At 39.4% G+C, this 14,559-nt stretch overlaps 1 protein-coding gene across 2 annotated transcripts in view; it reads left to right on the top strand.

Annotated features, from left to right (window-relative positions):
* Positions 1-2,002: 2,002 nt before the first annotated feature.
* atp1a2a (ATPase Na+/K+ transporting subunit alpha 2a) overlaps positions 2,003-14,559 on the top strand; it is a 39,001-nt gene continuing 26,444 nt past the window's right edge. For both annotated transcript variants that reach the window (XM_067606580.1, XM_067606579.1), the window contains exons 1-8: positions 2,003-2,107; positions 3,072-3,146; positions 4,561-4,620; positions 5,422-5,625; positions 8,945-9,058; positions 9,550-9,684; positions 11,249-11,366; positions 13,153-13,421. In XM_067606580.1, coding sequence (XP_067462681.1) covers positions 2,096-2,107; positions 3,072-3,146; positions 4,561-4,620; positions 5,422-5,625; positions 8,945-9,058; positions 9,550-9,684; positions 11,249-11,366; positions 13,153-13,421 — 987 coding nt within the window. In that variant the 5' untranslated portion in view covers positions 2,003-2,095. The remainder of the gene's footprint in view (positions 2,108-3,071; positions 3,147-4,560; positions 4,621-5,421; positions 5,626-8,944; positions 9,059-9,549; positions 9,685-11,248; positions 11,367-13,152; positions 13,422-14,559) is intronic.

The raw sequence follows: 14,559 nt of genomic DNA, 5'->3' as shown, positions 1-14,559 counted from the left end.
GAGAGGGAGATGAGACGATCAATACCGCTCATATATGTTCATTAAATATCGAGCTAGAGCCCGGAGGTGATTAGCTTAGCTTAGTTTAGCATAAAGACTGAAAGTAGGGGGAACCAGCTAGCCTGGCTCAGTCCAAAGTTCAAAAATACGCCTACCATCAACTCTAAAGCTCACCAGTTAATATGCATCTTGTTCACCTAATCTGTCACTTACACAAACAAATGTAAAAACAACAATTGTGGTTTTAGAAGGATACTTTTGGGGTTTAGCTTTCTTGATGAACAACAGTGTCTTTGCCTGTTTTCTGGAAAGTTGCTGCAAGACTCAAGGAAGTAGTGAAATGTTTTTACACTTTCTGCTTGTCTATGGTTTAAACAAACAAGATTTAACATGTTAATTAGTGAGTTTTGGAAGTGTTGGTGAGTGTATTTTTGAACTTTGGATAGAGTCAGGCTAGCTGTTTCCCACTGCCTCCGGTCTTTAAGTTAAGCTAAGCTAAGCTAATCACCTCCCTGCTCCAGCTCCTTAACACAAGAGGGCGTCAATGTTCTCTACTCTCAGCAGGAAAGCAAATAAATATACTTTCTAAAACTATTCCTCTAAATTATTTTAATGGTTAAGTTTTTGTCATGGTTGATAACCACTGGATGGCATCATAGTAAGAAATATTGAAATCCTATGTAGGGACTTACAATATAAGAAACTTTTGCTGAACACCAGCTGCTGTGGCAGTTACAGAATGACAAACTGAATTTCCCTTCACTTTCCAAGAGTCTTTTGAGTCAGTTGCTTTACTTACTTGTGCAATAAATGATTATTTTAACATGTTAAAATAAAGTAGCAGAAGAAATAGAGAAGAGTCACGGAGTCCAAACTGATGCTAATCTAAGGTTAGCAAACATAAGCCACCATAAGAGTGTATTGAACTGAGTAAGGGTACGTTTTATTGCTTATTTATTCAATTTTTCTTTTTTTTAAGAGGAGGATTATATACTTTAATAAGCTACACAGTCTTGCTTTAAGTTAGAGTCAAGAGTAGTAGCTTGAATGTTAGCTTTTTCCCACCTCTTGACCCATTGAGGTTTAAACTGACCTGTTTGATTACCTCTCTGACTCATACTATTGACTAAAATTTGAATTTGTACATTAATGTCAAGAAATTTTTGAGTTTACAATGCTTGAAAAGAAGAACAAACTTGAAAGAAGAAGCCTTGAGCAGGAGCTCAGTACAGGGGCACATACATGTAAATATGCAGCTCATACAGCCTTAGTAGCTCTACAATGTAGGAAGGAGCCAAACTTTAAATCAACAACTAATTGGCAACTAGAGAGAAGTTCTTTGGTATTTATCACAGGATCGTTTGCTGCATCTGTTGTGTGGGCACAGTGGCGATAACCCGCCGTATGTTCCAAATATGTTGGACCTTAAGCTAATTGCAGCCTTGTATTGACTTCAAGTCACTTTGAATTCAGGCAGACGACAAACATTAAAATGATGTTAATAGTTCATCTTAGAAGATCAATCAACAAATGAGGAAACAATATGTCGCAGGACTTATTCAGCATGGTCTGTGCTCAGAATCCAAACAGCAAAATACTCCGTTTCCTTTTCATTCTAAAAAATTTCAGGGCCAATAACGGTCCCCCACTGTCACTTTTATTATAAACACATTATGTTAAGTGGAGTCCAAGGTTTCATTTGTTGTGCTGACAGTAGTGATTGATGGGCTGTATGTGTTGTGAGAAGGGGCGGGGGGCATATTGAGCAGGTGCAGGTATACACACAGAAACTCCTCTGTGACTGTTGTGTGGTGGTAGAAGGGGGGGGAAGTGGGGGGGGGGGGTGTCTGGTTGGTGTGGAGTAAAGGGGGCGAAGTGATTGGGGAGGGCAGGGGGGGGGTGTATGTCTCAGGTTACCCTGAGAGGAGGGAAGGAATGGGATGTTTGGTGTGGGGGTGCCAGGCCCAAAAAAAGCCACCAGTGTTTCTTCCACACGTGGAGGGGGGGGGGGGGGGGGGGGGGGAGGTCTCAGCTGTGGCGGGGCCCCTGAGCGCTGTCCTTCACATTATAACCTGCCGACGTCTGGACATCCAACATGGGCAGAGGGGTGAGTCCTCTTTATTTTCAAAAAAATTAACAGATAGAGTCCTTGTCAGAAATTGTCTCTTTTCTCTGTGGTCGTTTTTTTACACTCAAGACTTTGCTTTCTGTCTCAACTGAATGAACATGTGTTTTTACCGCAGCCCCATGTACAGTGACGACATATGGCATGGACATGCATCATGGAAAAATACTGAGTTTGCATCTTGAGGGCTTGATATTTCTAGGCGTCAGAATGCTGCTTTTTTTTTTTTTTATACAGTAACATCTCAGGATGATGGGTTTTTCCCTTCATAAGTATTGTTCCCGGCTTGCTGTTTATTTGGGTAATTACGTAATTTAGTTTTTATTCTCTCTATCAGGCCCATTCCATTTAGCTTTATGGGAGGACAGGCTGGTAATCTTCCTCATACACAGTGGGGGGAAATTGCTATGCCAGACACATTTCAGGCACTCCACCGGCTATGTGCTCCCTCTTTGGTTCTTTTTGATTACTTTTTCACTGTGTCACTCGCTCACGCTCTCCTCTCATTCTCTCTGTATATCCCTCCTTCACTGACATGCACACGTGCTACTAAGAGGAGACTGACAGCAGCAGATGATTTCCATGATGCACCATTCTTCCAACTGTTCATGACACATACACACACACACACACACACACACACACACACACACACACACACACACTCTCACTCTCGTAAATGAGGAACTCACACTATGTAAAAAAAATATTTTCTCCTCCATATTCAGTGAATGGTTTGCAAATAGTACCAGGAGATTGAAATGAACCGGCGTATACAAAGTCCATTGTGCTCACACTGATGCTTGTAATATGTGGCTATGAATGTAAATGGCTGGGCACAATGTGGCTACAAGCATGTGACTTTTCCCACTTACTGTCTGTGGAGGCTTGGGATGATAGCCTACGGGCCTCGTGTATGGTAATCTCTCTTTTTTCCCCCCTTCAGTGTGGTGCCGAGAATGGAGGAAAGAGGAAGAAGAAGGACAGGGACTTGGATGAGCTGAAGAAGGAGGTGTCCTTGGTAAGAAAAACAAGCTGTCACTGCTCTAACCCACACTCACTCTGCATAGTGATTGATTCCATTGCTGCTGCTCCCAAACGATCCTCCACATAGCATTACGCCAAAAGACACCAAGGCTATAAATGAAAACAGTGGCCCGTAAACAAAAAAGCAATCCAACCTGCTTAGTGTAGTCAGTTGTAGATGCATTCTAAGCCAGTCTGTCTTCTCCTATCTCTTGTACCACCCTCTGGCTTCTCTTCTTTGTACTCAGAAAGATACTAAATAATTTGTGGGCCACCAGCAGTGTATTGCAGAGTTTTTGTCTTGTGCAGAGCTGTAACTCTTTGAGGTGCTGTCAAAACGCAGCCAAGCGATGCCCATGAAAACTAGGGTAAGTTTTGCTGCTCGCACTCTCTGATAAAGCAGCTCTTGTCAATTATCAAGTTGGCCTGTGACTGATTAAAGAAAATGATTCATTGGATACTGTCAGCATTTCCAGGAGTGTTGTTGTGACTAAGTGTTGCATTTTACTTTCATCAGTCTGCATCATGTTTGTGATTTCCTACATTTTTTCCCCCCAGAAATCCTGTAAACAACCACCACACAATGGCTGAGCCACATTGGGTATAGGGGCATATAAATAAAGCTTAGCAAACTGTTTTGTGAACACTGGGGCATGTTGTGGATTGTGGCCACATCACTTGCAGCTACATTTCATTCTGGTCCACTGTGGCTGCTGTTGGTGAAGAAATTGGCACATTTCTCCCTGTCTTATCGTTAGGTGAAAAAAAAAAAAAAAGAAGCTTTTTATTGTGAGGGACTGACACCATCCTGACAGCTGGTAGCTGAAATTTTTATTGCTACAGTGCCAAACTATATTTTAGTTTCAGTTGAAATATCATGAAGTGGCTTTTGGCCAGTTATCCATAGAAATAATAACCAATATGCCACCAAACAGCAAAACACAACATACAGTACATTATCAAGATCTTTTGAACAGTTTTCAAAGTGTTTCCATGTGCAAACCTGCAGTTTTCATTGGGGGCTCATTTTTATTACTGGAGAACAGACAGCATTCTCTAGTAACTAGTTCAGCACTTCTTGCGGATGCAGCAGGAGTGGACATCACTCTTTGACCTCTTTGATCTGTCATGAGGAATGAATCATATATATTCAGCTCCTGGATTCATGTTAGATTCAGAATAAAGTATTTTTCAGGAAGGTGGAGATGTATAAAAGTTCTCTTTTTTAAAAAAAAATCAGTATAAGGTCCTCATGATTACCATTACCCTGGTCTGTTTTTAGCCAAACTTTCCCAGTTCACACAGTAAAACATTGAATGTATTTTTGTGGAATAATATGTACAGATCATGATACAGAATGTACAAGGAAAATTCTCATAAAATATTTGTACTACATTTTGTCCCTGCAGGATGACCACAAAATATCTACAGATGATCTGGGAAAACGCTATGGACTAGACCTTGCACGGGTAACAACACACACACACACACACTCATTTTATAAATGCACACTCACACACAAGCACACATTTGCTTCAGTATCCCCTATGGAGATGTAATCTCTGCTTGCCTGTATTGGAAAGAAACATCCAAACTGAGACCAAGCATTACTTTGGTCAAGTTAGATCCACCGCTGCGTCTCCTAGGTGAGCCTTCTTCATCTTTAATCCCTCAATCACACACACACACACAAACATACACACTTTGACAAAACTACTTGTACAAACACTGGCAGATACGAAACACGGATGAACCAATCACAAAAGTCTTCTTTTGCTGTAGCTGCCCTTTGCCGTTTTCTTTAAATTTGACATTGCAGTTGTAAAGAAACTGATTTAATCTTTTTAAGATTAGTATTAAGAAAAAAAGATTGCTGGGCTGCTCAGGAAATATCACATGCTGTAAAAATGTCAACAACTTGCTAAAGCTGGAAAGAAAGCCAGTTTGTGTGTTTATCCAATATAATAAAATGGTATTATTCTTGGTATTTACATGGATTTTCTGTAAATTAGACCATGACAGGACTAGGCATAAAAAAATGTTCAGTAAAGTTACATCCAGTGGTTTTACGGCCCAGCACCTTAGATGAGAAAAGTCGCCCAGTTTATCATACTTGTGGTGTTAAATAGGTCAGGCAAGAATACTTGAAACTGCAAGTGTAGCAGTAAAATAAGTTTTTTAAGCCACAGTGAAAATGGGGCCGTTGTGTTGTAATTAGATTCCCAGCGTAGGCAGAAAGACATTCATTCCTAAAAACTGTTCTCCCTCAGGGCCTGACCAACGCCAGAGCTGCGGAGATTCTGGCCAGAGATGGTCCCAACGCCCTGACCCCTCCCCCCACTACCCCGGAGTGGGTCAAGTTCTGCCGTCAGCTGTTCGGCGGCTTCTCCATCCTGCTCTGGACCGGTGCCGTCCTCTGTTTCCTGGCCTACAGCATCCAGGCGGCCACAGAGGACGAGCCGGCCAATGACAATGTAAGAAACTGCTTGTAAAACATTCACGCATATATACGAGCACGTTCCTTATATATTAATTACACACACATGCTAAGATACTGTAGTTACAGTTGTAATACAAGTACAGTAGACACACACAGGGGCATATGCTCACTAAATATTTATCTATATATAAAAGATTGAACTATGCATAGATATATAGGCATAAAAATTGTACAAACATACAATACATGTGCACACCTGAACCTAGACTCAGTTCTAATCTAAACCCAAAATCAACTTCCAGAAGTGGTTAAATTTTGTTAATTTGGGTTTTTTTTTTTGCCTAACTTTGTATTCTTGTACTTGGACTCAATATCACAATGATAATATATTAGGTATATTTATGAAAAAGTCACATATTAATTGATCAAATCAATATTTAAATGCAATGCAATGTGTTCCATTGTATTGCTTTACATAAGATAAAACCCTTCACGTGTAAAACAAATGAAGTCAGCCAAAGTCAGTTCCAGGATTGTTAGCTAGGTAAAACTAAATCCAGCCCAGAGGGGTCCACTGCTATGACCGGTTGCCATATCTTGATGAATCCCTTGATATTGTCATGTAAGTCCATTTCCTCAGAAGGAATATTCTTAACACCTCTTTATACCAATTTTACATTGAGGGAACATCTTTAAAAATATAAAATTTAATGATCTTTCAAACTACATATAACATTCATCCAATTAGTTTTGCATTATGGTTATTTTTTTTTGCACTGTCCACCTTAGCTGTTTTTATACAATGAAGGGGTGAAAACTTTATATCATATCCAGTTTCGTATTTCAGTTCTGTCCAAAATTGCGGTGTCTTTGTAAATTTACAGAATATGTGTGGATATGTACCAATTTCTGATTTGCGGTTCATAAATTGAGGAGAGTTTAAGCCACTGAATAATGATGTATAATGAAGCCCGTGTGGTTGTGGCATTGGCCGTGTCAGTCAAGTCAAATCAAGTCTATTTTATTTGTATAGCCCAACATCACAAATCACAAAATTGCCTCAGGATACAGAAATAAAACATCCTCTATCCTTAGACCCATACAAGAATTTATTGTAAGAAAGTCAAATCTTCTACGTAAAACAAATCTTAATTAGCTCATTCATTTCAAATTATGTCACAACATGATCATATCATCAATATGACAATATCATAATATGATTGAAAATCAAGAAACATAGACTCTAATGTCAAATATGTACTAACACATATAAAATTACAAATATTAAACATCTTAAATGAGAAATCATGAATGGCAAAAGACTTTGTTTGTTTGTTTATCCTTCCATCCTTATGAGGAGATTTTTTTTTTTAATTTGACCTAGGATGGCCTCTTGAGATGTAAATCCCTTTTCCGAGAGCCCTGGCCAAAATGGCAACACAATTAGGTCACATTCACAAACACAGAGCTGCATTCACTGAAGGAATAAGAGTGAAGAAAGTGGGGGGAAAAGAAAGGAGGTAAATTACATAAAACTAAAGAAAAGGTGGGAAAATGTAAAAAGCAATTAAAACACCAGGAATTGATCCTCATAAGTGTAGAAATATAAGCCATAAAGTGTCACACAGAGTCCCTTCTTCCGCTCAGGGAGTGTGACGTATAAGCGACCGCTGATACTGGCATCGGTCCTGGCATTATGGATAAATACTCAGACCAACCGCTGAGCAAATAGAGCCAAGCAGCCATCCATACTGCACTTTTATGGCTCTGAGTCATTATGTAATCATCATTCAGCACTCCCCACACCCCAGACTGCATTAAACCCTTGCATAATATACAGTAATATACAGTAGATAGACACACGCACATGCACACACGTGATAACTTTAATCTCCCCACGATTTAATCTCTGTATTCAGTACTGAGTACGTACAGCTGGATGCTCTGGTGAGCTACATCAAAGCCCCTACTGCCTGCAGCTTTGGCACTTTGAGCTTTTGCATAATGTACAAGCACTTATTTAAGATGAAAATCCACCCTAACAGGACTTTACGCATCGCTGTTGTCAGATTAAAACTTAATTTTCATTATTATGATGTGTTTATTGAGTGGACAGATTACATTGTCTTGTGTTGTCTGAGAAAAACGTTTTAGCATCCTCGGGCTTCTGCAAGTGCTGCTGAAATTAAACAATTTATTGCGTAATTGTAAACTGCACAATTTTCAAAATTTATGTTTGCAATCTGGAAATGAGGCATTTATCCTCTCAATTCTCAAAACATTAGTGGATTCAAATGTGTCACCTGTCTAGACAGATGTTCAGTACAGCTGGTGAACAAGAACAAGTGTCTCCCAAAGCGAGAAGAGACGAAAAAAGAAAGACTTAAATCTCCAAAAACCATGTGGAGACAAAGCCAGAAGCCGCAAACTTAAAGCTGAATTGGGGGCCAAATGTTGTGAACACCAACAAGTGATTTTCTGAGGATACAGATGTGTTTCTTTTAGTTTTTTTAATATAGGGCCAATGGGGAGATGACAAGAACTGAAGGGAGAGAGTGATGGTGGGGGGAAGGGCCTGCAACAAAGTCTGCAGCCAGATTTTAAACCGTGGACGTTGCGGTTATACGGCATGCATCTTAACCAGTAGGCTACCAGGGCGCACCACAGATGTATTTCTTGGTTCAGAGGATTTTGCACTTCTACAGTAAAAAAAAAAAAGTCACTCACGTGTAAAAGAGCAAAATATTCTGTTGTTGCTGTCAAATGTAAGCAGAAGCTTCCAAAATATGCAGAATTTTTGGAATTTTTTATTTTCCGGGAGTTCAGGACATATAGTACACCAGCTGGCAGTTACTTTCATCCTTAGTCAGAGCTGAACTCATAACAGTTTTTTTGCACTGGCACCATGTACATGCAGAGCTGAAAACATTAACCGATAATAAAATAAAGACATGCCAGAATAAATGTGTTTTCACACCACTATGAGTCTACAAAGCCAGGCTCCAGCTCAGAAAGTGTCTCTCGGTGGCCTCACAGATCAGAGTCTCAGTTCTTGGTTTTTCTGGGTTTGGGGAGACAGATGTTCACTTGGACTAACATTGAATGAACCATCCAAGATGACAGGAATAGTACGCTCTAGGACGCCGTTTCCTTTTAAATCTCCTACTAAGAGAGAGAGCTTCCCCGGGATTTTTTTACTCTTAACTGTTCTCTTGCACTCTGCATTTAAGGTTTTGCTGTTTTAAAACCAGTTTGAGGTTTGTAAATCCCCCTTTTCCTACGCTTAAAAACGCCTTAACCAAACTAAGTCGATAATGACACCGACTACCCCTGTGGCTTGACTTTGCTTTCAGTTGTATCTGGGTGTGGTGCTGGCAGCCGTGGTGATCATCACCGGTTGTTTCTCCTACTTCCAAGAGGCCAAGAGCTCCCGAATCATGGACTCCTTCAAGAAAATGGTGCCACAGGTGAGTTGATGCATTTGCTGTTTGGTGTAGTCTCAGAGCTCTCTGAATCAATAAGCCGTCCCTCAAGTAGGGCTTACACACTCACTTGAGTGGAAACCTAATAAGCTTGCACAAAGGAAGAATAAATGTTTGAGCCAACTTCGGATTGTGAGTGTGTTTGCATAAAAACTCCCCCTGTGTTATCCACCTCTAGCACTTCGATTGCCTAATTCTTTAATCTATTTAGGCTCTTTTCACTCCCTCCTTGTGCCTCTTTTCCCCTACCTGTCTTTTCTCTCTCTTCTTCCTTTTTCTCTCTCTCTCTCTATCTCTGCCTTTCACATACCTCTTTCCCCTCTGGCTCCTTTTTTTTTTTTTATCGCTCTCTTCTCTCTTTTCCTCTGACTAAATCCTCTCTCTGTTCCCAAACTCTCTCTCTCTCTCTTTCTTCCCTACACTCCCTCTCCCTTCTTCTCTCTCTCTCTCTCTCTCTTCCTTTTTCTCCATGCCAGCAAGCGATGGTGATCCGGGAGGGGGAGAAGATGCAGATAGATGCTGAGCTTGTGGTGCAGGGAGATCTGGTGGAGATCAAAGGGGGAGACCGCATCCCAGCTGACCTTCGAGTGATCTCCTCCAGCGGATGCAAGGTAGGGGAGGGGTGCTGGGCTCAGCCCTGGGGGACCCGGAGGTCTCAGCGGGATTACAGCAGTTCAGCTGACTTTGGTGTTGCTGTTTTACTTTTTCTTTTCCATTTTTTCTTTCTTTCTTTAATTATTTCTTTTTATCAAGTTTTCACATTCAAGACTAGTAACATCTGACAGTAACACAAAGACTAAGAGTCTACAGCCACTCAAGTACTTTGGTGAGGCAGATCTGCTCATATTAAGCAGGTAAAGTTTACTAAGGTCACCGTCTTAGTTTAGTGTGTTAGCATGCTAATATTTGTTAGCGCTAAACACAAAATAGGACAGCTAAGGCTGCTGGGAATGTATGGGAATTAGTTTTTGCAGATATTTGGTCATAGATCAAAGTACTGGACAAACTGAAATTTGACCTGATCATAGTGAAAGATGAAAAGTCAGGGGATCAACAAAGTCATTAGGATAGATTGTCTTCTCACAGCAGACATCTTGACTTGTCAAAGTAGGAAAAGCAAAGCTGTAAATAACATTTCCTGCTTTGAAAGATCAAAATGTCCGCTGTGAAAAAGGTCTATCCATTGAGTAGATGTTGAGCTATTTCATTGGATATTTGAAAAAATTTTGACCTGCTGGTGATGCTAAATGAAAAATCAGGGGATCACCAAAGACATAAGGCATCATCTTCTGGGGACAGAAGATATTTGTACCAAATTTCATGACAATCCATGTGAAATATGTTGAGATGTTTTAGTCTGGACCAAAGTGGACAGACAGACAGACCAACATCACCATTCCTGGAGTTAAAAACAAGATAACATCAAACAAATATTTGTCACAGGGTGATTTATATACACTCTAATGTTCTTTAATTCTATATTTAAACAGGTTTCTTTTTTGGCATCTCAGTTCATGTAAATGTAATTTTTTCTTAAAATTGTCTCCTTACATTTCTCATTTTCTCTTTAATCTCAAATGGTTGGTAAGCTTTTCCAATTCTTTGTAGGATTAACTTTATAACAACTTCTTGTCAAAAAACTCTTTTTTTTTGCTGGCTGCAAGCAATATTTTAAACAGGTATCTGCCTCTTCACTATATCCTAAGGGACCATTGTTGAAAAAGGAATATCTCATAATGTCTTTTTACAATTGCATTTACAACGTCCGAAAAGACTTTCTATGTTCTCATTGTTGCAGTAAGGCAAAAAAGAAAAATCCCCAGAACATCCAATATCACCATTCGAACTTAGCTACCAGTCATTGTTGAGTTTATCCCACTTAGTTTGAAGCAGTGTAATAAGACCGAGGTGATCGGTCATATATATATAAATATATATGTACATTTCTTCATCTGTGAAGGAAGTTGGTGATTTTGAAGTTGAAGCATGAAAATCAGAAACACCAGAACATGGTTTTGACATGACAAGAGTGTCGCTACACCTGCTGCTGATAGGCGTTTCCTTCTTTCATTTCCACCTTTTTCCATCTCACTTCTTGACTCTCTCTCTGTTTTCTGTCCCTGTATGTCTCACTGAATAATTCTGTTCTCTCTTCCTGTGTCTCTCTCCGTGAAGGTGGACAACTCCTCTCTGACGGGAGAATCGGAGCCTCAGACTCGCTCCCCAGAGTTCACCCACGACAATCCTCTGGAGACCCGCAACATCTGTTTCTTTTCCACCAACTGTGTTGAGGGTCAGTAGGCCACATATGGCCAAGATTGTCTCTTACCGCCTCTAAATGTCTTTTTTTTTTAAGCCATCTGGAGATCAACATAGTTTTGCTTTACGCCCAACCACGAGTGTTTTTCAGAGCAGGATTTATCAGAGCACATCCCTCCATCCTACAGAGTATAGTTATTGAATTTTGAATGAATAAAGAATATTAATGAGAGCTTTCATTTGAGATTAAACCGATAGGGATTTTATTTGGTATTTCAGTTGCTATCAATCATGTAATGATGATACAGTCGGCATTTCAATGAGATTTTTAGATTAGAATCTGCAACTTCATCACAATTTACATCTAAATTCAAATGTAGGCTGTATATAAAGTGAGCAGTTCATCTCCGAAGTATTATTATATTTATTTTGGAATAATGATTTTAAGTCTAATAATACTTTTAATAAGAAGAATCCAATCTGTAAATCCAATAAGTTTTCAACTAATGATTTATTTGAGAGTTATTTCAGTTATTTCAGAGTTTGTTCTTGAAACAGCAGCATTCAAACAGCAGTAGAGGAAAAAAATCCGACCACTAAGTCCATTTAGTGGCTGTTCTGGAGCTTTCGATCATATCACATGTTCTTCATTAACAGATGGAGTTTGCCCAGTTGTCATGGAATTGTAGAAGTTCAAATTTCCATTTGTCTGAGCACTTTAAGGACCTTTCTTCTATATGTGGCTTTAAAGCTTTAAGTGCATCCTGGTTTTTTTTTTTTAAAAAAAAAAACATAATACCAAAATGTAATATTTAAATCACTTTTAGAAGGTAAATAAGTAAAAAGTTATAAAAAAGTAAAACTATCAGTAGAGCACCATGTTTAGTTTGCTGTCTTATAGTCTATTATTAAATGTCTTGCTCCCTCTCCATTGGCTGCATCAAAAGGATAGTTCATACAAAAAAAAGGTGGCTAGACACCACTGGAGGTAGAGGTAGTATTTGGTTTTATTTGCCCGAGTTTTGAGATCCATCTCAATCTTGTTTACGGCGCCCACAGCTTTGGAAAAGTACATTTACAAAATGTTGAAAAATCACAAAATTCAATAGCTCTTTTCAGAAAACGTCTTGGTTACTCCACATAATAATAATAATAATCCACAGAGCTCACTGTGAAAAGTTTTCAATGAAACTACTTTCTACTGAAGAAATAGTACCTGTAAAAAGCTGCTGACAGCAAGGTCTGAAGATTACATAGTTTGTATTTTAAACGATTCAGATACTTTACTCACTCACTCAGTCTGGAAACCGCTCTGTCCACCCAACCATCAATCTAGCCAACATGTGTAATTCACCTCCATCCATCACCACTCGTCACCAGCCATCACCTCCCCATCAACCCTCCTTTCTGTTCATAAAATACAACACTCAACTCCTACAGTGTCTTCCACCTTGTTAGCGGCCATTTGTCTTTTTACGCATCACTCTGTGTCTCACATACACATCTCACCAAAGCAGTGAGGGCGCTGGGGTCACCCAGCTGAGAGCCTCACCTTTCGCCGTCTGATCTGAAGTCTCATTACACCAAATTTGAAACCTGCCCTTCAAAAAAAAAAAAAAAGCTATCATTTGAAAGAAATAACATCTACTCAGCTACCTGCTCTGACAGACTGATTATATTGATTATATAATATAGATAGAATGATGTGTTCTGAAACCATTCATTAAGATTTTATATATATTGAATACAATATATTTTACTGATGTCTTTATCTAGAGATACCAAGATAAAATAAGCGTACGTGTCGATCCTCCCTCCAGGTACTGCCCGTGGCATTGTAATAGCCACCGGAGACAGGACAGTGATGGGTCGCATCGCCACCCTGGCGTCTGAGCTGGAGGTCCGTCAGACTCCCATCAACATAGAAATCGAACATTTCATCCACATCATCACAGGCGTGGCGGTCTTCCTCGGTGTCACCTTCTTCATCCTGTCACTCATCCTGGGCTACACTTGGCTAGAGGCCGTCATCTTCCTCATTGGCATCATCGTGGCGAACGTGCCTGAAGGACTGCTGGCTACTGTCACTGTGAGTAGTGTGGTTGAGTGCTTTTTTTTTTTTCTTTTTTATGAGTATGGCTCATTGTTTGAATTATTTACTGGTTTTTTTGTTGAAAAAGTCCCCACACACCCAAAGATTGTTGTATTTTTGCTTCAAGAAGTCAATATTTACCACAGTGAAATTATTATCAACACAAATGAGGCTCATTTGTAAAAAGGACATGGGTAAATCCCTCAAGATAAGTTAGAGTGAATTAAAATGATTGAGTGTTTGCACTGCAAATGTTAATCTTATGATCACATTTTTGTATTATTTAAGTTTTTGTTGGATTTTTACTATGATGGTGCATTTTATTTTTTCAAAATAAACCAAAATTAGTGAGCCATAAAAATAATGGGGTTGATTGTTTATTTATTTGCTTGTATGTATTGGTTCATAGCCTGGTAGCATTTTGTTTGTATGCTTATCTACAATAGTATGATTTGTGCAAGTATGAGGAAGCCTATAGACCTTTCTGCAATGGCTTTTTTGACATTTCAATAACATGTGTAACTAATAACATCATTAATGGCTGCATTACATTTAGAGGAACATGCTGAAACTGCAACATCTGACATATTATCAGATGATTAAGTTGTTATGGCAAACGTATTAGCAACGTATTTATTCATCCATCAGACTTTGAAAAGCATTTTCATTCATTTGAAGTCATGTTTCTGTCCACTTAAACAATGGAAGTCCAATATTCACTCTCTTTTTAGCTCTGTTTTGGTCACCACCAACTTCCCAGTCGCTAAATGTTCCACTCTCTCACAGCAATGAGGCTAAAAAGGTCAGCGGAGATGAGGGTAACTGCAGAGTTGGGTGATCATTCACAGTGTATTCATTATTATAAGTAACACCTTTCACATTAGGGTAAGTCATTTGATCCATTGGTAATGTAAAAATATTGATTGGCACAACTTTAAGTGTGCCAGTTCCCGGGCTCAGTTATTTTTCCTTCTGGCTCACTAACATGGTTTACTGGCAAAGCTAAATGGAAAGGAGCCATCATCAATGTTATTAGTTACACCTGTGCTTTTCTTCACACTAATTTACCCTCAGTGAATGTTCGCTGTATTTCTAATGACGCTACAGAACACAGCAAAGCAGGTGATTTATTGCT

The sequence above is a fragment of the Thunnus thynnus genome, chromosome 12 (assembly GCF_963924715.1).
Source record: "Thunnus thynnus chromosome 12, fThuThy2.1, whole genome shotgun sequence".
NCBI classification, from domain to species: Eukaryota; Metazoa; Chordata; class Actinopteri; order Scombriformes; family Scombridae; genus Thunnus; species Thunnus thynnus.
This window is presented reverse-complemented; position numbering and strand designations above follow the sequence as displayed.